Genomic DNA, 22,722 nt, shown 5'->3' with positions numbered 1-22,722 from the left:
ATTGTGTGGTTTGTTTTGACTTTTGTTTGACATAAGAGTAAGAAGTAGGAGACAGGTGTGGTATTTAATGGTAACGAATCAACTGCGAATAGGAGAAATTATAGAATAGAGAATTACTAGCCTAGATAGGATAAGAAAAGGGTAAAGAAGAGTTGAAGTTGCATTTTACTCAGGGACTTGAAAGTGTCGTTTTCTACGTAAATCATAAAAGATCATTTTAATCTGGATTTAACTTAAGATAGACGTTACCCTATTTCGCCTACAGTGAAGACTCTCCCTAAGGATTCTTTTATGTCATATGTCATATTGCTAGCGAATATTTATGCTTGGGAGCTACCCGTTAAAAATGATCCCGGCGGGAAAAAGGAATTTTACGCTTTTCGTACCCACTTAACCATAGTAAATACGCGATAATTATGGACGTTAAACAATACAACGACTGCGGAGGGTTGTTGGGTGGGGTCAGAAATAAAACAGAAACCTGTTTACCTAAATGTCGACGTTTCGACTTATATTAAGTCATCCTCAGGACACTGAAATGGATTCAAGTAATTACAGAGATAAAACAAAGTAATTTCAAGTACATAAAAAACACTATTAAAATAAATGTTCTTTAAGTTACAAAAATTAAAATAACAAAAAACAAAAACCACGACACAGTTAAAATTACATTCAGGTACAATCCGTTAAAAAAAAAATTTTTATAAAAAAAAAGAGTATAAAATTTTTTTTTTCTTTTTTTTTTTTTTTATATACATTACACCTCTTACCTAAGTCTAGGTTTCTTAAGTTATAATTAAAATAGGAGCGTAGAGTTATTTTTAACATGAGTTAAATTGTAGGTGTTACTGTGGGCAAACTAGAATCAACAATAAGCCAAGAAACAAATGTTTTTATTCTTCCGAGCGTTTATTTATTTAATTTTTATGATTCAATGTTATGTTGATAAGTTAAGGATTAGTAGATAAGGAAGATGTATGTATCTATACGTTCAAAACCAGAAACTTAATTTGTTAATACACTGTGTGATCTAAATTTGGGACATACACTCTTTGACAAAAATTAATTTTATGTTTTAGTTTTATCTTTTTGGTAGTAAATTAATTAAATTATAGTAACTTGCATTTAGATCATCGCTGTCTTGTTTTTTATTTATGCTTTCTTTATACTTTTTTATATTAACCATTTCTAGTAAAATTATTTTTTTATAATTTGATTCTCTGCCAATGATCCGAGTGCTGTTAAAATCAAATTGGTGTTGTTGATTTAAGGAGTGTTCTGCTAGAGCAGTCTTCCCAGATGCTGCGTAGTTCGTTGGTTTTACGCTTCTTTCGTGTTCGCTAATTCTGGTTTTTAAGTACCTGCCCGTTTGACCCACATACAGACCTTGACAATCAGAACAGGGTATTTTATAAACCACGCCACTTTGTAACTCATTTGGTGTTTTATCTTTTAGTTTTGAGAAGTATTTGTTGATGGTATTTTCATTTTTGAACGCTATTCTGACTTCATCATCAGATGTGAAATTTAGATCACACAGTGTATTAACAAATTAAGTTTCTGGTTTTGAACGTATAGATACATACATCTTCCTTATCTACTAATCCTTAACTTATCAACATAACATTGAATCATAAAAATTAAATAAATAAACGCTCGGAAGAATAAAAACATTTGTTTCTTGGCTTATTGTTGATTCTAGTTTGCCCACAGTAACACCTACAATTTAACTCATGTTAAAAATAACTCTACGCTCCTATTTTAATTATAACTTAAGAAACCTAGACTTAGGTAAGAGGTGTAATGTATATAAAAAAAAAAAAGAAAAAAAAAAAAAAAGAAAAAAAAAATAATTTATACTCTTTTTTTTTATAAAAATTTTTTTTTAACGGATTGTACCTGAATGTAATTTTAACTGTGTCGTGGTTTTTGTTTTTTGTTGTTTTAATTTTTGTAACTTAAAGAACATTTATTTTAATAGTGTTTTTTATGTACTTGAAATTACTTTGTTTTATCTCTGTAATTACTTGAATCCATTTCAGTGTCCTGAGGATGACTTAATATAAGTCGAAATGTCGACATTTAGGTAAACAGGTTTCTGTTTTATTTCTGACCCTACCCAACAACCCTCCGCAATATTGAAGATATTGGGTCACAAACACGAAATTGAAAATACAACGACTTTCTAAAAAGTTATTTATTCTTAAAAAGTATAAAAAAGGCAAACATATTATAGAGGTTTGAGCTTCTGGTATCTTGGAATCATCTTCCTTTTCTGGATAACCACTAATATTACGATCGTGTAAGATTTTGATTTGTGCAGTTGGAATTCTGGCAATACCAAAGGTTTTCCTCCTATATATTATTTGGTCATTGTTTGAATAGGTTTTGTCGTTAAACATTAACCTTATAATTTGTAGGGATTTGAACTAGAGTTGGTTCTTCTGGTGTTACATAAGTAGTCATATTTGAGTATTTTTGATAGATAGAATCAGAAACTATCTATCAGCGACTTGTTGACAATAATGAGTTGAATTAATTTAGTTTGATATGCTATGCTAATTAGTAAATGTTTGTTCAATAATTCAGTAGTACAACAGTCTCAAGGAAAGTTCTCGAGCCAGCAGAAGGTTTTTCTACTGAATACCATCTTCTTCTTGTGCCAAGTAGGAATATTTTGAAATAACGATGGAATTATTGTAAACAGTGCATCGCAAAAGTTATGCCTAAATTCATTTAATGTTAATTCATTATTTTTTGTTCTGTTAAAATTAAGCGATGAGTTTTTTGCAAAAACATCGGGCAAATCATCGGTTATCAAAAAAAAAACACGATTCATGTAACAAATAAAAAAATAACAAAAATTAAATTAAATGTTCAAAATGCAATTGCCATTCACGGCTTGACAAAATCCAAGGCGATCAATAAACTCTCGTTGCATATTTTCAATCATTTCCCGAGTTACGGCATGCATTTCTCTGCGAATCCTCTCTTTCAAGTCGTTTAGATTATTTGGCCTATTAACAAGTAACTTTGACTTGATTATCCCTACAAAAAAAGTCCATTGGTATTAGATCAGGCGACCTAGCAGGCCTTTCGATGGGTCCTTTCTCCTTGATCCCATCCACCGATTGGGAAAGTTTGATCCAAAAATATACGCACTGTGACAGCATAGTGTGGAGACGCACCATCTTGTTGGAAAATTAGTTTTTCGTTAGAATATGGTATTAGATCAGGCGACCTAGCAGGCCTTTCGATGGGTCCTTTCTCCTTGATCCCATCCACCGATTGGGAAAGTTTGATCCAAAAATATACGCACTGTGACAGCATAGTGTGGAGACGCACCATCTTGTTGGAAAATTAGTTTTTCGTTAGAATAGTCTGGGTCGAATGGATTTAGATAAAAAGCTAGTAATGCTGGAACTAATTCAAATTAGTGAAAATAGACATACGCTTGTCCCGTCCCAGTCTGTTCAAAGAAAAATTACTTTATTACTCTTCCGTGCACTATTCCACACCACACATTTAGTTTTTGGTGGTAATCTGTTGTAAATCTTTTCTGTTGCCCAATATCGACAATTTTGTCTGTTCACACAAATTTAAACAACGTGTCTTTATCGGAAAAAATATTTAAGTTGGTAAATTATTATTTAGATTGCACATGTCTTGCAAGCGTTGACAAAACTCATTTCGCCTATCGAAATCGTCATTAAATAACGCTTGCACTTGAATAGCTTTTTTCTTCCATAGAATGCAAAACGCCAAGTTATTCATTTTCAAAAGGCATTCTGAGATAATCATAGTGTCCATTTTCTACAGGAAACGCTGTTTTTTTTATTGAGATTCGACGACAAACACATTTTTTCTAGATCAAGGGTAGTAAAATATTGTGTAATATTTGGAATAGAATAACGATCGTCTATTATTTTTTCATTTATTTTTCTATAGACAAAAACAACATGCCATTTTTGTTTGTTGGGGGCATTATGGTGATATTTATAATATATATTTTAGTACATTTTTGTAACATCGTCACGCAACAATTGTTTGTTACGCAGCGAAGTTCGGAATTCCGATATATTATCATGTAACAAAGCATTGTATAACCTGGCAGAACATTCAATCTTTCTATCTTGTTCCACTACTATTTTAATTTATTTAAAGTAGTTGAGTAGTATGGAAGAAGGAATAATAAAAATTGCTGCAGCAACATATATTTATATACACTGTTATATTAAATTTAAAAAAAAAGGTACACAAAAAAGACGGTGGTGGCAAACGTAATTATAGGCTAGTAGAATGAAACGACAGTGATGTTTCGATGTTACGGAGTTACGCTGTTACGATGAACCGTTCAGACATGATACAATAATTGTATTACGATACGATGTTTTGTTATATGTGTGTACGAGGCTTTAGAGATCATTTATGATGGCTGACTCCAAGTACGCTTGAAAACGTCAAACGACAAACCGTCAAACGTCAACGATTTTTTTTTCTCTTATTTCTTTTAAAAACAGCAGGCGAGTGACACGCTGCTCATCCATTAAAATTCACATATTTTCGGTAAGATTTGGCAAAAACTCAATTATTCACACAGCAGGAACAATGAAAAAACCTTCAGTTTGCTATTTGTAACCTATTAAACAGCGCAATTCCATTTTAATATAAGTTGAATTGCGAGAAATTATAACCTATAAACCGTATTTTAGGGCTGCTGTGAATCATGAAAGACCTAGTTGGAGAAGTTTGGATCAATAAAAAGATCTACGATGATGCAGAAAGTAGCTATTATGAAAACCTATCTAGAGTAAGTACTTTTTACCTTTTAATACTACTAAGACTCTTGTCTTCCACAGTGGGGCCTTAGGGCTTTGATTTGGCCACATCTTAATAGTACTAAGATTAAAGGTATTACTTGCTTAAATATTTTCCCACATTCATTGGGTCTCGTACAAAATCAATCTGGCATTGTTAAAATGATCTCCAACACTTACCATTTCAAAATAAGAAAATACAAAGCAAATCAATGGAGTTGAGTGTTCCAATGAACGAGACTCATGGCTTTTTCTTAACTATTAGTGTTTGAAGAGGTAGTGAGAGGATTTGTCAACTTAGTATTAAGAATAATTTTTATGTTAACTTCAAATTTGCTATATTATTAAATGTGAATCAATATCAGTAAATTCCTAGTTTTTTTATAAAAAAATTTATTTATAAACAATAAAAAGTACAGTAAAGGTCTAGTTTCACAACTTTTCTGAAAATTGTACTTAAAATTATGGGCAAAGGCTTAAAATGTTTATAGTTTTAAACCTGTCAAAGACAACTATTTTATCATTTAGAGGATACTCAATTGGGTGCTGTTTCTTCTTGTAATCATTGACTCTGAACTGAACTTAAAATCCTACATTTTGGCTCTTTCAAATAAATTTCCATTCGGTTATCATGCAGTTTGTATGGTTTGCAGTTGGATGTTCCTTACACAGATTAGTTTATTTTGCTCTTATTGAGTCATGGAGTACGCAATCTGGTTTTGGGGAAGGTCCAATCATACTTTATTGGACTATATTTTCAGAAGCATGCTGTAAGGTATATTTGTGGCGCCAAGAATGGGAAGCATTGCCGACCACTTTTTAAAAAGGAAAATATTTTCACTCTTCATAGTTCATATATCCTGGAAACTGAAACTGAAAAAATCTACCTACAATACTTAAAAAGTTTCATTAAGAGAGCATTAAGATTTATACTCATTTGCCATTGTATTTAAGGAAATTTACCTCCCTAAAACTGTTTAGAAAAAGATAAAGCATTTTTTAGCTGATAAGGCATAAGGCTTATTACAGAGTAAATAAGTATTACTGTAGTAGTTTGTAGTTCCTTATATTATTTTATCTTATTTCTTTTAGTATTTTTATTATTTTAATCTTTACTGCCTATTTTTCATTACTTGTTTGACCAGACAGTAAGCAAAGTATTTAGTTTTTATTATTTTTGTAATTCTTAACTTACCTTTATTAAGAAGATGTAATATCTTTTGAGAATAATGTATATAATAACTTTGACATTTGTACATTTTAATCGTAGCCAAAATTATAAACCCAGCCCAAGTTTCCTGAAAACCACACTTAAAATGATGGGAAAATAAGGTAGATATAATAAGATGTGAGGAAATGTTTCTATAATGTCATTTTAGGAATATTAGGAAAAAATTTATTCATTACATTTTTTACAGTAATATAAATTCTCAATAAAATTTTTACACATGCTTTTATTGTGCTAGGTTGAATTGAGATGGTTTAAGTTGGAATAACATGCATTTTATACCTTTTCCCATAATTTTAGAAGCCATTTTCAGGAAAGTTTCTAAACTAGACCTTTACCAAAATCATATTTAAGCATAGATCAATTTTTCTTATTTTCTTCTTCTAACCTTAAATTTGTCCCCGACCTGTTACCTAATGGTACACTTTTAGAGAAAATTTTATTTTAAAACTACAATATATGAGGCAAAATACTCTATTGTTTGGCCTAAACCCCATTGCCTATGTGTAGACAATGTATTAATGTAAACAAAGTTCCGGAAGTAGACAATGTAAACAACATAATTGTTGTAAAAGTTTTATTTTGTTTAAAACAATTTATTTGCAAAAACCAAAAATGAACTTTCAAAATTAACCAAATTCAGTTAAATTTGAGTCAAAATTCGTTATTCGTATTTTTTACATAAAAAAAGATAAATAAAGTCTTAAAAGTAAGAAAAGCAGTCAAAATTCACTCAATAAATAATTCCGAGTATTCTTCAAAAAATTCTCACTTTTTATTTTTAAAGGGTAATAAGCATGGAACTTTTTTGATCTGTCAAATGTTGACCTATTGCATTTTGTGGAGTGTGTATATCACCCCAGTTGGAAAAAACCCAAGTCAATTTGTGAAGGAGATGCTGCGATTATTAACAATCTGCACAAATAGTGATGGATGATCTATTTCCACTATTCTTCAAAATACTAGAGGTTTAAAAAATTTAAAATAAGGGTATTATGTTCGATTCATTGTTTCCATATTTTACATTGTCTACGAATAATTTACGCGTAGACATAAAAAATCAAAGTTTACCTGTAAAATTCCATCACTGCATACCAGTTACTAGATGACTTCATATAATTAAGGAATTCACAAGAGGTAAGAACTTTATTATTTATAGATTATTATAAATGTTGTCCTCTAAATTATCAACTTTAATGTTATATTATCCTATACTGTTATGCCAATATGAATACTATTTTTGTCAAACTGCATTAAGTACTTCTTTTTTCAGCTTTGTCTAGTTGCCGTATTTCATTACTGTGTACTGCATTTGAAACATTTGCCTGAAAGGTTTTCATCATTCTCACCACCAAAATTCATAACAGTCTGGAATTGATAAAACATGAACAAAACTGTATATGCCTGGAGCACATGACAGAGATTTAATAAAACAATGGAAGAAACTCAATGTAATGCAACCTCTACTTGCTGACAATATAATTATCAGAGTAACACATAAAATATTCATTTATATATGTGTATTTAATTATGTATGTGTTGAACCTTGAGGTCTAGTTAGTGGAATATTGAATATCTTGTAATAAAATAGTGATATTAGAAGTATTGTAAAGTGTTAGTTAAGACCAGTAAAGTGGCTAAGAGTGTTAAATAAAAGTGTTGAAAAGAAAAAAAATGAGTAATATTTTTTTTAACCCTTAATGACATAGAAGATCTTCCATTCAAACTACTACTTATTTTTAATATTATAAAACTTTTATTGGTCATTTTTAAGATTATGATGAATTGTTAATTGGATGGAATATTATTGTTAAATCTGCTTTACTTTAACACACTTTTCTGTTTAAAAATTGATTAAAAATTAATGAATAGGGAGTCTTAGATTTTGTTATGAATGAAATTTGTTTCAATGAAAAAAAGATTAAATATAGTTTTTTTTTTCTGGTGTAGGCAGCCTTAACACCACTAGCTGAAGAAGTAGCCAAAACACGTCAGAAGTTAATTGAAAGTAGGGATACATTTTCTGTGAGTAAGTTTTGTTTTTCATAAGTAGGATCTGCTTTACTAAGTCTTTTGTTGCTCTATAAAGAAAGGTGCACTGTGTAGATGGCATCTTAAAATAATATTTTAACATAGCTTTACATAATAAAGTGAATGAAGCTTGTAAATATATTAATTATTTTTTTAATGCTACTGGTCTACTCTGTTCATTTTTTATTAATTATTGGTATTTTTGATGTTGTTTAAATTCAGTTAAGTGAAAACTATTTTCTTTTTCAGAGGGACCTTACTGGTGCTTCACAATCCATTGATGTAGATGCCATTAAGTTTATAGAGAAAAAAGTAGTACAATGCGAAAAAGGTAAGCGCCATTGATTATTTAGCAGTTATAAGCGTTAAGCTACTTTTCTTTTAGCTATGAATGATATCCTTAAGACTTTGGACTTACTCACCCTAAGAGTGACATCCCTAGAAAGTACCCTTCCAGCATCCAAACCAGTACATGAAATAAATTTAAAACAACAACCACAGGTTCAAAAACAGACTGTCAAACAAGAAGAGGATGACGATGTTGATCTCTTTGCTTCAGATTCCGATGAGGAATCAGCTGAATCTGCCAAAATTAGGGAGGAAAGATTGGCTGCTTATGCTGCCAAAAAATCAAAAAGTACTTAATTGAACTGCATTATGAATTTGCGTTTTATGCATGATTATTTTGTAGAACCAGTTCTTATAGCAAAATCAAATGTCATCCTTGATATCAAACCATGGGATGATGAAACTGATATGAAAGCAATGGAGGAACATGTTAGGAAAATCGAAGCTGATGGTCTTTTATGGGGAACTTCCAAACTTGTGCCTTTGGCTTATGGTATTCATAAGCTCCAAATTTCATCAGTTGTTGAAGATGACAAAGTCTCTATTGATTGGTTAACGGAACAAATTGAAGCCATTGAAGATTTTGTAAGAGAATTTTTAACTTTGTGCATTGTGATATTTTATATGCATTTTTTCAGGTTCAAAGCGTGGACATCGCTGCCTTTAACAAGATTTAATTTGTCCAGTACTAAAAAATTAATTGATTTTTTTCTTGTTTTTAATATGTTCATTAATAAAGGATTTTTGTCTTCAGTTTGGCTTCTTGATTTGGGGAACAAAGGGAAGTATAATATGTGTTAATGAAATAAGACACTCTTATGGTTTCTAAACGCTTTATTTCATGTGGGACACTAAATATCTATGACACATATAACGACTTTTACATACTGCCGTTTATTCTTCCCTAAAATGATTATAACATTTAATAACTTATTGCTTAATAGTAAATGAGTTTTTTAAATACAAAGTTAGGGGTAGATAAGGGATGGAGTTTTGCCCACATTACGCAAAAAAAAAATCTGACATGAGCGTATAGGAAAGGTTGAACAAAAAGGGCGCGTGCCAAGTGAAATTTTTACAGCGCCAATAACAGTTTTATATATAAAAATTTTTAGTATAAACTTAAATATAAAAATATATAAATTGTAGGCTTTTAACAATAACATTTTTTTATTTTAAAACGAGTATTTTGAGATTCAAAGATTCATTATACATGTATCGTTTTAAATCCTTAAAGATTTATCGTGAGTATAAGTTTTTCGTGATATAACCGTTTAAGATGCTATTTGTATGTCCATGAATTTAAAAAAGTTTGTGAGTTATGTATAAGCATACATATGTGGAGTTTTTGAAATTTATGTAGCATCTTAAAGGGCAATAAATTAAAACTAAACACCACGAGAGTTAAGTATAAGAATTTTCGAGTAGAAATGGAATGATCCTTACATTTATCTTACTTAGGTATATATAAATTGAAAAGAGAATAAGAGGAAAGTAAGCGGATTTACTCCTGTTTTGCAAAAAAATAATGTTTGTGACTAAAATTTATTGTTCCTCGTAGTCTTTAAGCTCGCGCTTTTATTTTCAACAACAATGTAAAAAATAACAATTAAATTTTTATACTATAGACTTAAACAACAGTCATAGAAAGCACTTCGATAGAAAGAGATTATCAAATGCAGCTCAATTAACATTGTACAGTTCCTAAGAATTCGAAAAAAAGCTTTAGAAGTAGTGACATTCTACATTTAAAAAGTTTCTTGTTTGCTAAATATGCGCCTATTACTACATGGCTTGAGTTTTCGTTTTATATATATGAATTTCAGGTCATGTCCTAAAACGAATACCAGCCATTTAACAAAGAAAAAAACAATCCAGTGGCGTGCAACAAAAAACAAATCACACCAAGAGGAGAATCTACTACATTAGATAAAACTGGAACTATTCGTAAAAATGAAGCCTTTTTTTTTACCACTGGCCTATTAGGAATGCTGCTGAACTTAGGATCCATCCAAGTGCTCTTCGTCGGATGAGGAAATCTGAGACTCCGCCAGAGACGATTGCTTTGAAAGCGACTGAAAAAATCAATACATTTGTTAGGGTTTTATTAAATCAGTTTTTTTCTACAATATTCGAAAATCGTCACGGTGATTTTTGTGGAAAAAAAAAGAAAGTATTTAAACTTATGTCCAATATGTCTGCTGATGTTTCAAAACCCATAAATGTAGAGGCTTTCGGACCTCCGTTGACAAATTGTCTAAAAAGTCGGAAAGTTTTTGAGATAGGTACGAATAACGTTCAAAAAAAATCAACCGAACATTTCTGCCTTATATATAGAAAATATTATCAAATATCCCTTGAATATTTGGAAATAAACATTCGGACAAGGTTCCAAGCAGTCTTAAATATTTATTGATTTATAACGGGTCAAGCCGTATCTCATCGAAGCTTTTTTTTTAAACTATATTAGATGATCTGGTTAAACTAACAATTCTTAATTTTTTTTAAGAGTTGTCTGACACAACGCTTAAGTTGGAATAAAGACTTTATAGCGATAAGTGAAATAATTTTTTGCCATTAACTTTAAAGAGTTGTCCTATACTTTTTTAAATTTCAGGTAATCTAGTTGCAAATATAATCTTTTTTCTGTGTCAAAATTGTTTTAATTTTTGTTATATTATTAAATTCAAAATAATCCAGAATATTTAAAAGTATTGGTACTTTTATTTTAGGTATTTTGTTGACGTATGACTGCAAGTTTTTTTATATTGTTTTTTGTAATTTTTTGTATATTAATTGTTAAAAAAAAAATGTATGACCTTTTTAGCACCATTATTTGTAAGTTGTGTTATGTTTATTAGAACAGGACAGTTTTAATTTGACTCTTTTAATTAGTACATATTTTTTTAGCTTTGCTTAAAACAATTTTGTTAGAAACAATAAAGCTTATTTTGAATTTGAATGTTCTTTAAATATATTTTAAATACCTATGCGATTTTTAATATTTATTTTATTATTTGATGCCACTATGGGAGTATCTAGACCTGAAAGAAAATAACAGTTTTCGACCAGGCAATTAGAAAATTTCTTCCAGGCACCGCTTTTTCTTTTGTTATTTAGAGCTTTAGAGTTTAATGTCTAGAATAAAATGCAAAATTATTTAACGTGCAAAATCATATTCAATGCCTGGAAGTCAATAGAAATCGACGAAAACTGAAAATCCAAATGCGTAAAAATTATATTTCAGTTCCCTGAAAGACATGTCAAATGCCTGGAGAATATGAACAATTATTACAAACGCCCGGAATAAAATTAAAAATATGTCTGGAACTTATAGAGAACTACTGTCAAATTCCTGGAAGTCATGCAAAATTACTGACCAAGTCTGGCAGATCTGAGGAAAAAATTCAAATTTCTGGATAATATAAAATATAATATCGAATTCCTGACAGAAAATCCAAATTAATGCAAATAGTCATCTAAAAAAGACTGTCATCCCTGGAAGTCATAGACAATGATGTTAAGATCCCAAAAATAAATGAAAAATAGTTCAAATCCCTAAAAAATCACATAAAATGCCTGGAATAAAATGAAAAATCACGTCAAATATATTGAAAAAACAAGGTAGCTAAATTCTAGATATAAGATTTTAAAAAAATAATCCAAAGGCTTGGAGAATATTATTGAAAATCGCTTTGAAATGATATGAAATACCTGAAAAACTGAAGAAGGTCCTGTAAAATATCCAGTCTTCAGTATTTTTTCTTCTAGACAGTAGAAGAAAGATTGGATAGTTTGCTTCTATGGGTTGCCATGAAAGATTGGCATCAACTCTTTAGAAGAAGTGTATTATGTTCTTTATCATATTTTTCACACTTGGCGAGGGTCCTAGGGAGTATCCAGACACCACTCGACTGAGTGGAGAGCCTAAAAAAAATATACTTAGCTCCTCAAAGACGTAAAAAATAATTTCAAATGCCTGGAATAAAATGCAAAATCACGTCATATGCCTGGAAAAACTCGGTATGTCTTAGATACTCAGATAGAAAAGATTGTTGTCTCTGTTCGATGAGCAATTCAACATCTGAAGAGGAAAGTGGCATATATTGACTAAATAGATTAGATTCACCTTGTTGCAAGCAGAGATCTATCATCCACTGATTTACAAATTAGAACAAGAATGTTTATGAGTAGAGTTCATAAGACCCAAAATCTACTTCACGTTATTTAAACAATCCTTACAATAGAATGACTCTCTTGGATAAAACACTACGGCCCTAATTTCAGTTGATCCAGTGATGTCACCAGAATATAGAAAAATGACCTTTTTGCAATGATCACAGAATCCAAATATCTCATTGCTCTGGGTTTTAGGTTCCTTAAAAAATAAATGTCTTATTGCATGGTTAAAATTTTCTTAAAACATTCAGCAATCCTAGAACTGTTTTCATTTTTTCTTCTTCTGAATGTGTTTATGACAATATTGATTTTCATTTTTCAAAAAAACTTCCAGAATCTGAGCTTGTAAAGTAAACAAACACATGCATATTAATAAGACTGGTGGTATATTTAAACGATCTCTATCAAGGATATAACCTATTTGTTTTTAACAAATAAAGGCAAAGTGGTTCTATATCCAGAGAGATTTGATTTCATTCTATATCCATCAGTTTTTGAATAGGATAAGAGTGCTATATATCCTATCGGAAACCTTTTTCTTATCATTTACTTAACGGTGCTATCTCCATATGGTACAAACTATTACTTTAAAAGCCCGTAAGCAATTTATTGCATTGTATTTGACTTATATCTGTGTGCTATAGGAAACAAACATGTAAAGTATAATAACTCATAAATATATTATATTCATTGCAGTTTTTGTATATATTTTTTTTTTAACAATTCTATTATAAGTACTTACTATAAACTAGTAAGTAAATTTTCATTTTGTAAAAATCCAGCTAAAACATTACAAGCCATTTATATTTTTTCTATTTTTTAGGTCATCTGTCTCGGGCAGGTCATTGATAAAATTGCGTGCCAAAAAGGAAAACACTTAAATATTCAAGGAAGTGTAACAATCTGCTAAAGAAAAAGAAACTTTATCGGTTGAATTTTAGAAGAAAACTTTTTACCCATGCTCGAGGATTATTTGAGTTGTAAAGTGAGTTGTTAACTTTTCTTTCATATAAAAGCGACATAGGCAATTTCAAGATATTCGCCCTTATAAGAAAAAAATATATAAATGTTAGGGGAAAAAAGTTCCTTTCCTACCAAGTGTCCTGTATCCAATTATGCAAACGAATAAAACGTAGAATGGAAACACTTAAAAATTACGTTCTTTTTTTTATCCCCCGTGAAATATGGGTTTTGACGCGCCACTAACCCGCAATCTTTATCCATTTTATAAGATCAACACATTTCCTTTTAGCGGGTTTTCGTTTGCTTTTAAAATATAAAAGTTCCACCCTATTGAGTAAAACTGAGGAAAGTTTAGCAAATTTTAAGTGCAATTTTTTTCTGTAATAGTAAAATAAAAGTAAGGACTAAAAGCATTAAAAATTGATAATATCAAGTTCCAACACAAATAATTTAATAAATGTTAGAAGATCCAATTGCAAATATTTATTAAAATATTAGGAAAAACACCTGGTAAATAATTACAAACTTTATAAATATTTATTTACCGGCTTCCAAAAATAATAAATGAATCTTTATCCCTAAAAGTTCGTTAATTAGGGACTCATGAAAGGGGTTTTTCAAATGTGATAAATTATTTTCATGCGTACAGCATTTACATTGGGAATGAGAGATGATTCTTTTTCCATTTTTTTTTATCATTATGCTTTTGCACATGAAATCCGGATAAAAAAAATATTTTTAATTTTGGTTCTATAGTGCTATTAAATATTGAATAACTCATATGGCACAAAACCGTTCAAGCAACCATGTTCAATGCAATCATTGCTTTAATACATTGAAACTCCATTCTAAAATTCAATTAAGCAATGCAGAAATCCAAAAAAGTGTTGTTTTTTAATTAAAACTTAAAATTGGAGCCGACCTTTTTTGAGAACAAAAATGACCCGCTATAGGCTATAAAGGGAGCGTCGCTAAAAATTGAAACAAACTATTCACTGTTGAGCTTTTTACTCAGGCACAAAAGGGTGTATTTTAACTTTTCCATTTGACCCAGAAACGTGACAGCTGAGGACCTAAAACGAGGGAAGAAAGGAAATAAGACCCTGGAGCAATATAACCCATTGTAGTTTATTTATGAATACTATTTCTCTCAGTTCACAGGTAGGAAAATCTTATTCAAATGTACATTTTTTTAATCCCAAATTAGATTTTTCATCATGTCAAATTACTTGTTCATAAACACTTAAGAGTCGTGTTGTAGGAAGTGTATAAAAATACTTAAAATAAGCGACTTGGGTATTTGGTTATGTTTGTGACTTTCATAAAAAAGCAGGAAAAGTCGGTAGTTCATGTAAATCATGCATAACTTAAAGGGATATGATTATTACTTTAGAAATTAGTTATGTTGCTCTATTAAATTAAACAGAGAATAAATTTGGTCATAGATTCTCTTATAAAACTGGCTTTAACTGGAAAAATTTCAAAGTTACAAAAATTATTTACGTACTAAATTATTTATTAACAAACACTTAAAATTCGAGTAAAAAGTATATGAAAATGCTTAAAATAGGTGACTTTCATAAAAAAAGCAAGAAAACTCGTTGCAATTAGTATAAATCATGCATAACTTACATGGATATGATTATTACTTTACTTAAGTATTTGGTTATGTTGCGGTGTCAAATTGAACAAAAATAAGTTAGGTCATAGATTCACCGATAAAACTGAAAAAATTTCAAAACAACAAAAATGTTTTACGTACTAAATTATTTATTAACAAACACTTCAGATTTGAGTAGGAAGTATATGAGAGTGCTTAAAATAGGTTACCTTTATAAAAAAGGCAAAAAATTCGGTACAATTAGTATGAATCATGCATAACTTAGATGGACATGATTTTTTACTTTACTTGAGTATTTGGTTATATTGCTGTGTTAAATTGAAAAAAGAATAAGTTAGGTTCTCCCATTAAACTAACTTGAATCGAAACAATTTCAAAACTTTAAAAATGGTTTACGTACCAAAAAATGTATTAATAAATATTTAAGATTGGAGTAGGAAGTATATGAAAATGCTTAAAATCGGTGATTTTCATAAAAAGACTGGAAAGCTCGGTACAATTAGTGTAAATTATGCATAACTTAAAGGGATGTGATTGTTACTTTAGAAGTTAGTTATGTTGCTCTATTAAATTAAACAAAAAATAAATTAGGTCATAGATTCTCCCATAAAACTGAGTCTAACCCAAAAAAATGGCAAAACTTCAAAAATTTTTTACGTACCAAATTATTTATTAACAAACATTTAAGATTCGAGAAGGAAGAATAATATGAAAATGCTTAAAATAGGTGACTTTCATAAAAAAGCAGGAAAAGTCGGTAGTTCATGTAAATCATGCATAACTTAAAGGGATATGATTATTACTTTAGAAATTAGTTATGTTGCTCTATTAAATTAAACAAAGAATAAATTAGGTCATAGATTCTCCCATTAAACGCACCGACTATTACAAAATGCTCTTTAATCATAAGGTTCGTAATATATCTATATTAGTAGTTTAGGTTATGCATAACTTAAATGGATACATCTATTGGTTTAAAATTAACTTCTAAATAATTTTTTTTCAATAGAGATACACTACAAAAAAAAGGTTTATATATCAAAAAACACGTTTTTCATATCAAGATTTAAGGGAAGGTATATAAAAATATAATTGAAAATGTACTCCAATTATTTTCAATCGTCGATAAAAATAATATAAAACAATGTTGTGTTCTATAAAACTAGAAATCTTCTATAAATATAGAAAAATATGTTCTATAAAATAAAACTTACGTGATGTAATCGCCTTCGATTGGGTGGAGACCTCTTATTCCATAGGGCTTCGAGCTGGTCAAAATGCTGGGATTGGGCGAGCGAAGCCTGTTTTGACCCCATCCCCTAAAAGTACGATCGATTAATTAATTGGTGAAAAGAAAATGGAATTTTTATTGACCACGCTAAAAATGAACAGCAAATTGTCCAATGTCATATAAATTGAAACCGCCGGTATAATCGAATTTAGATGCAATTTTCTCCGCGTCTTAGTAAATTAAGTTTAATGGAAAAATAATTTCCGCTTATATTTAAAATATGTTATCATAAAATATACTAGATTAAAACCTTAAGAATTTATATACAAAACCCTTATAGCGCATAACTTTAAGATATATGAAGCCATTTTCTCTATTTCTGCTATAAAGGTCTGAATAAAACATAAGGGTACTTAAGTCCATTCTTTTTATGGCATATATATTATGCCATTTTGCAATACTCGTATTTTCAGTAGACTAATAAAATTGGTCAAAACTTCCAGACAAAAAATTGTGTGCTTTTACAACCGGCACGGTAGTGTATAAATGCACCCCTTTAGCATGCTGATTGATTAAATTTTATGAAAAGAGAAACTCGTGAATTCTATATTTGCTTGCTCGAAGTCTGGCTCACGTTACCTTTTGTTCGTTTTGCGGTATTTTTGATATTTCCTCCATACTCGCTGACACTGAAAATCGCCTCTTGAACCTCTCGTCTATTGAAGGTATCACCAGGTTTGAAGTGAGATGCGCGTACTTCTTTTGCCACGTATATGTATCTAGCGACACTTCTTTCTTTAGCAGTCTTTTCATTTGACGCTTTGGGGCTGATTTTGGATCTGAAATAGTGTGAAAGAATAATTTAAAATATTGGGTAAAATAAAAAAATATGAAATTTTACACAAAAAAATATCCTAAACTGCTAAGAAATATCCACGGATTGTGCTATAAAATTGTCCTTAAGTTGTGAACGAAACACCATACATACAGTGCTTTTCTTTGAAGTCCCCCCCCCCATTTATTTTTTGAACGGGTCAAAAAAAATTTTTGAAACTTGGCATAAGTAAATTGGTCTATAGATACTATTTTTCACTGTAAACTAGGTAGTTGTAAATTCCAAGATGGCGGCTGGGCGACATCTTGAGAAAAAATTTTAAATAGAAAGGGGGGTCGTGTGGTACCTCATTTTAAAGGTCTCAATGAGTACTTTATAACCCTGAAATATTAGACCCATATCTTAACTCGTTTCAAAATGGCGGCCTAATAAAAAAGTATTTTTTTTATTTTAACGTTTTACATTTTTATGATTTTTGAATAGGTAAAAATCAGTGTACGAAAATAAATGCGTCACTATTTTATTTTGACATAAAAACGACAGTTCTAAATGTCAAAATAACACATAAGCGTCATGTTTTACTTTGAAGTCCCCCTGAAGACATTTAGAACTGTCGTTTTTATGTCAAAATAAAATAGTGACGCATTTATTTTCGTACACTGATTTTTACCTATTCAAAAATCATAAAAATGTAAAACGTTAAAATAAAAAAAATACTTTTTTATTAGGCCGCCATTTTGAAACGAGTTAAGATATGGGTCTAATATTTCAGGGTTATAAAGTACTCATTGAGACCTTTAAAATGAGGTACCACACGACCCCCCTTTCTATTTAAAATTTTTTCTCAAGATGTCGCCCAGCCGCCATCTTGGAATTTACAACTACCTAGTTTACAGTGAAAAATAGTATCTATAGACCAATTTACTTATGCCAAGTTTCAAAAATTTTTTTTGACCCGTTCAAAAAATAAATGGGGGGGGGGACTTCAAAAAAAAGCACTGTATAATTTTATATTATTCAATTCTTTTTAAAAATGTAATATGGTAACTATTAAGTAACCTTGTTGTATAACTTGTATTAGTTTTTGACTAAATAAACGATATAAATATAATAAAAGGAAGCGTAGTAAGAAGTGTCAAATTTTCTAACTTAATTCTAAAAACTAAACTTACTTTCAATAAAGTCCTTATCAGGAGCACAATAGGTCGGTAATTTCACATACTTTGCGGGAGTATTATGAAGACAAATAATAGGAGTATATTGAGTATCTTTTAATAGGACGGCGATCCTGGAAAAGTCTGACGTGGGCTCCACACCGACTATCGGATAATGCAGCTGAAGTGAAGTGAGTTGTAAGCCCTGCTTTGTGTCCCAGATTATTATACTTTTGTCGTCCGAACCTACGGAAACGATTATTGCTGTATTGACTGTAGAAACCGGATTATTACGCTTGAATTGCAAGATATATTTCAGCCCTATATTCAAGATAATTTCCACATTGTGGGTTTCGTTTTGCTTTATTTCACGTTTCCGTAAACTGGCAAATACCCGAATAATGTCTTTTCTTTTAACAAAAAATGTTATTGCGGTCTCTTTAAAAAGTTTTTGTTTTTAATTAAGTTTATCTTGCCGTCTAACCAACTTCGCTTACCCGAAATAGCAATGCTACCATCTCCGCTCATTTTACAGCAGCTGACGAAGCTGAGATGTGCTGATAATGTGTGCAAATCAGCTCCCGTGTTGATATCCCACACTATTAGTGTATTATCCAAACTGCCAGAGACTAAACGGGTTTTATCAGCTACCGATACAGCCACGCAAGTTACTGTATCCGTGTGCCCTATGAGTACCTATAAAATGAATTTTTATGTTATTTTAAAAACTTTTTAACGGTTATGCCTTATTAAATATCCGAGCATATTCTATAAAAATCAACATTCAGTATGGAAGTTGGGAAAACCGTAATTTGAACTTTACCCGTAAGGCTCATATCGTAAGTAAGTTTCAGGATTTAGAGTTTTACCCTGGGGCGCTTCTAGTAATCCCCTTTGTAATTGTTTAGGTACTCTCGCCTCATATGCGTTAATGGTAAGAGAATTTATTTATGCTGCCAGACACACTAGAGAGTTTTGACAGAAAGAGATAAAATTTTGCTGTTTTTAGTTAAAACCACCACTAATTTTATTTATCTATTTTACAGTGTGACAATAATAAAATTATATTGGAATAGTCAGGAGGTAAAATAATATTACTTAAATTTCCAAAATATAACTTTAAAAGAACTCTTAAAATTAATTAGCCTAAAATGTAAAACAAACAAAAATTGAAATAATGTATAATAGGTACATATGTATATATATTTATCGAAGGAACTCACTTAAACTTTATATGCACATAGAAACCATCATGCATTGAATTTGATCAATATTTAAAAGCATTTGTTGAGTGATAAGATATATACGTGTATGAAAAGTATATTGTATTCTACACAGTGGAATATATGTGATATGGGGGTAATTTCATCATATATTTGAGAAGTAGTGATCAAGTTTAAAGACTAGATCCCCTGTCAATTTTATTAAATGCCGAAATTGTCTTCCTGGTTTAAACTGAATAATATATGATATACGTATATTCTAGAGTTTCATAAATATACCTTGACCAATAATTTTAATTTTAAAATTGTATTTTTAAACATAGATAATGAAAAGTTGTCTAAAACCAAAAAATACTAAAATTTTTATAAAACTTAATGACTTATCTTAAAAACACTAAATTTCTACTTATTTACGATAAAAAATGGCACAACTACTGCAATTTTCATAGCGATACGCCTTGCTTTCGAGAAATAAAATAGGGTTTTTCACGTTGTACTCGAAAACCTTAAGGTTATGTGAGAAAAGTATAGATACAAAAATTGGAGATTTTTTTATCACTTATAATTTTCCCAAAGAGTATTTTTTCCTCGGGCAATTATTTTCTGCAAAAAAAAACGTTTTTCATTAACCCAACCCTTACCCCCCCACCCACCCCACACAACTTACCAGTAAAAAATTGTTTGCAAAAATAATTATTTTCCAAAATCATACCCATGAATAACAGCTAGTATCACAGTTTGTTTATATAAATTTGATATAATTATATACAAAAAAACAATATAATTATATACAATTAAAGCTAAGATATTTTAAAAACAGTGCCAGTCACTTTTTTTCCAAATTAAATGGAGAATCTAACAGTTGACTTCTTATAAAAAAATATTTTATCACCTCGCAGATTTGAGACAAAAAAGTCCCTCCGTATGTTACGCCACTGGCATTTTTTAAAAAAATTGGCTTCATCAGTAATTCACAATTCACTATAATAACCTGCATGTGAAATTTAATTAAAATTGAGCTAGTAGTTTAAAACTTATGATAAATAAACAAATAATTATTCTTAACTTTGACACCCTGTGTCTTTGTTATTAAACATTTTTGAGAAAAATCTTATAATGAAAGTCTATTTCTTTTTCAGTTCTCTATCACATATTAAAATTAATGACGTTTAAATTGGACCACCCTGTATATGTATATTAATAAATATCGAGTACAAAAACTATTGTGTAGTGCTATTAGATTGGATATTATGGACGCAAAACGGTGATTTTTGAAAAGAATTTCTTACTGGGCAAATGTTTGGGGAGGGTGGGGGAGTACGGGTTGTTTTGATGAAAAACACTGTTTTTGCAAAAAATATTCAATATTTTATTTAATAACACTGTTTATTTAGATTTAATATAATTTTATATATAAATATTTAGTATAACAGCGTTAATAGATTGGATGGTATAGACGAAGAACAGTGATTTTTCAAAAGAATTTTATAAAATATTTGAGGTGTAGTAATCGAGTTTAAAAACTAGATATGTAAATCCCTTGTCACTTTTTTTAAATGCCGAAATTTTAAAACAGAATCGTATATGATATACGTATATTCTACAGTTTAATAAATATACCTTGACCATATACGGTTGATAAATATACCAAAACCAAAAACTTACTAAAAAAATTGTTGAATAAATATATATTTAACGATAATATTTTATGATGTATTGCTTGGGTATTATGCTGCTTATAAGATTATTTCAATATTCGGAACAACGTATGTGAATCAATTTATTCCACTTTATAATTTTTGAAATCCAAATACTATTGACTAACCAGTATCTCAAAAAATATCAAAAGAAGTAAAGTAAATGTGTTCTTCCTTAAAATTAGTTCTGAGACTTATTCTTTTTTTTACATTACCTTATTAATTGGCCTTCTACAGCATTTTCTAATAACTTATTTTAAATATCAATATTTATTTCGATTTAACAATATTCATTTACATAAAAAAACTACTAGTAAATATGGAAATAAAAAGAGCTCCCGAAGTCCTGAGACCAGTGTAGGTAAAATATATAACATAATTAAAAAAGCAAAGAAAGACGTTTCCATACTCCCAGGCAAGTACTAAAACTTTATGATAAATTACCCTAAAAGGATTAAAACACATTTGACTTCCTGTGTTTTACTCTTAACTCAAAAAGCAAACACATTAAACGTCGGGTTTAAACCAGACAAGATTAATGCCAAATTTCCCTCGTAGAATTTGCTTTATAATATGACACCCGAAGTTTTTGTTTGATTTTGCAACCCCCCGCGTACCACGTGTCCTCCGATTATATCATTTGTCAACCCACACCCGTCCGTTTAACATATATTATGGAAAATGCATTTTCGGGGTGCTAAGGCATTTTCTCGTCACATGAATATTTGATCGTTGAAATGTGCTGACGAGAATATTATCTTTTGTCTTTACCGACACTCACAGTAATTTATTTCTATTGTTTCTTAAAGCTTTATCTTAACTACTGGTGTTAGTACATACTTTTATGTTTTCTCAGAAAATCACTGACCACTATTCTACTGCTATAAAAAATCCCCTAAAAGACCGATTGTAACAAAAACGTACGAGAGCAGAACGAATGACAAGTAAAAGGGTAAATTGACAGGGACAAAAGAATGTATTTAATCAACAACGAAACATGGAACTGTGCATATAGTACAAATAATTAGCAACAGACAATTGTGTAAATACTTTTATGCAACATATTTTATTTTTAACAATATTAAAGAAATGTACCTACATAACAACAAATAAAAATTCTTGGGTTACACCTGCTCTACTCAAATTTATTAAGACAAAATATGAATTGCTAAAAAGAACGAAAAATATCCAACAAATCGTAATTATGTTGAGCATTATAAAATCTACAGAAATCGTTTAAATAAAATTTTAGATGAAGCTTATATCAAACACTAAAATAAAAAATTAATAAGAGCTTTAACGAACCAGAAAAGCTTTGGCATCAAAAGCACTCTCATACATAAAAAATAGATGTTTTCAAATTATACAGTTCTCAGATGTACTAAAAAAAAGATT

At 30.0% G+C, this 22,722-nt stretch overlaps 2 protein-coding genes across 8 annotated transcripts in view; one reads left to right on the top strand and one right to left on the bottom strand.

The window, feature by feature from the left end:
• Positions 1-4,497: 4,497 nt before the first annotated feature.
• LOC126748278 (probable elongation factor 1-delta) lies at positions 4,498-9,177 on the top strand. Of its 2 annotated transcripts, XM_050457395.1 has the most exons (7): positions 4,498-4,566; positions 4,713-4,810; positions 7,996-8,070; positions 8,326-8,407; positions 8,462-8,713; positions 8,768-9,009; positions 9,063-9,177. In XM_050457395.1, the coding sequence occupies exons 2-7, from the start codon at positions 4,727-4,729 to the stop codon at positions 9,099-9,101; spliced, it is 774 nt and encodes a 257-aa protein (XP_050313352.1). In that variant the 5' UTR covers positions 4,498-4,566; positions 4,713-4,726; the 3' UTR covers positions 9,102-9,177. The 2 variants fall into 2 exon arrangements, with proteins under 2 accessions (XP_050313352.1, XP_050313353.1); XM_050457396.1 differs by lacking the exon at positions 7,996-8,070 and having other exon boundaries at positions 4,500-4,566.
• A 69-nt stretch (positions 9,178-9,246) lies between these two features.
• The window catches only part of LOC126748276 (protein qui-1), a 174,913-nt gene continuing 161,437 nt past the window's right edge, over positions 9,247-22,722 (bottom strand). For all 6 annotated transcript variants that reach the window (XM_050457392.1, XM_050457390.1, XM_050457389.1 and 3 more), the window contains 5 exons: positions 18,905-19,103; positions 18,426-18,653; positions 17,058-17,257; positions 16,402-16,506; positions 9,247-10,499 (listed from right to left, as the gene is read on the bottom strand). In XM_050457392.1, coding sequence (XP_050313349.1) covers positions 10,425-10,499; positions 16,402-16,506; positions 17,058-17,257; positions 18,426-18,653; positions 18,905-19,103 — 807 coding nt within the window. In that variant the 3' untranslated portion in view covers positions 9,247-10,424. The remainder of the gene's footprint in view (positions 10,500-16,401; positions 16,507-17,057; positions 17,258-18,425; positions 18,654-18,904; positions 19,104-22,722) is intronic.

This window comes from Anthonomus grandis, chromosome 22 (genome assembly GCF_022605725.1).
Source record: "Anthonomus grandis grandis chromosome 22, icAntGran1.3, whole genome shotgun sequence".
Taxonomy (NCBI): Eukaryota; Metazoa; Arthropoda; class Insecta; order Coleoptera; family Curculionidae; genus Anthonomus; species Anthonomus grandis.
Note: the sequence above shows the minus strand (reverse complement) of the source record. Positions and strands in the feature narration are given on the sequence as shown.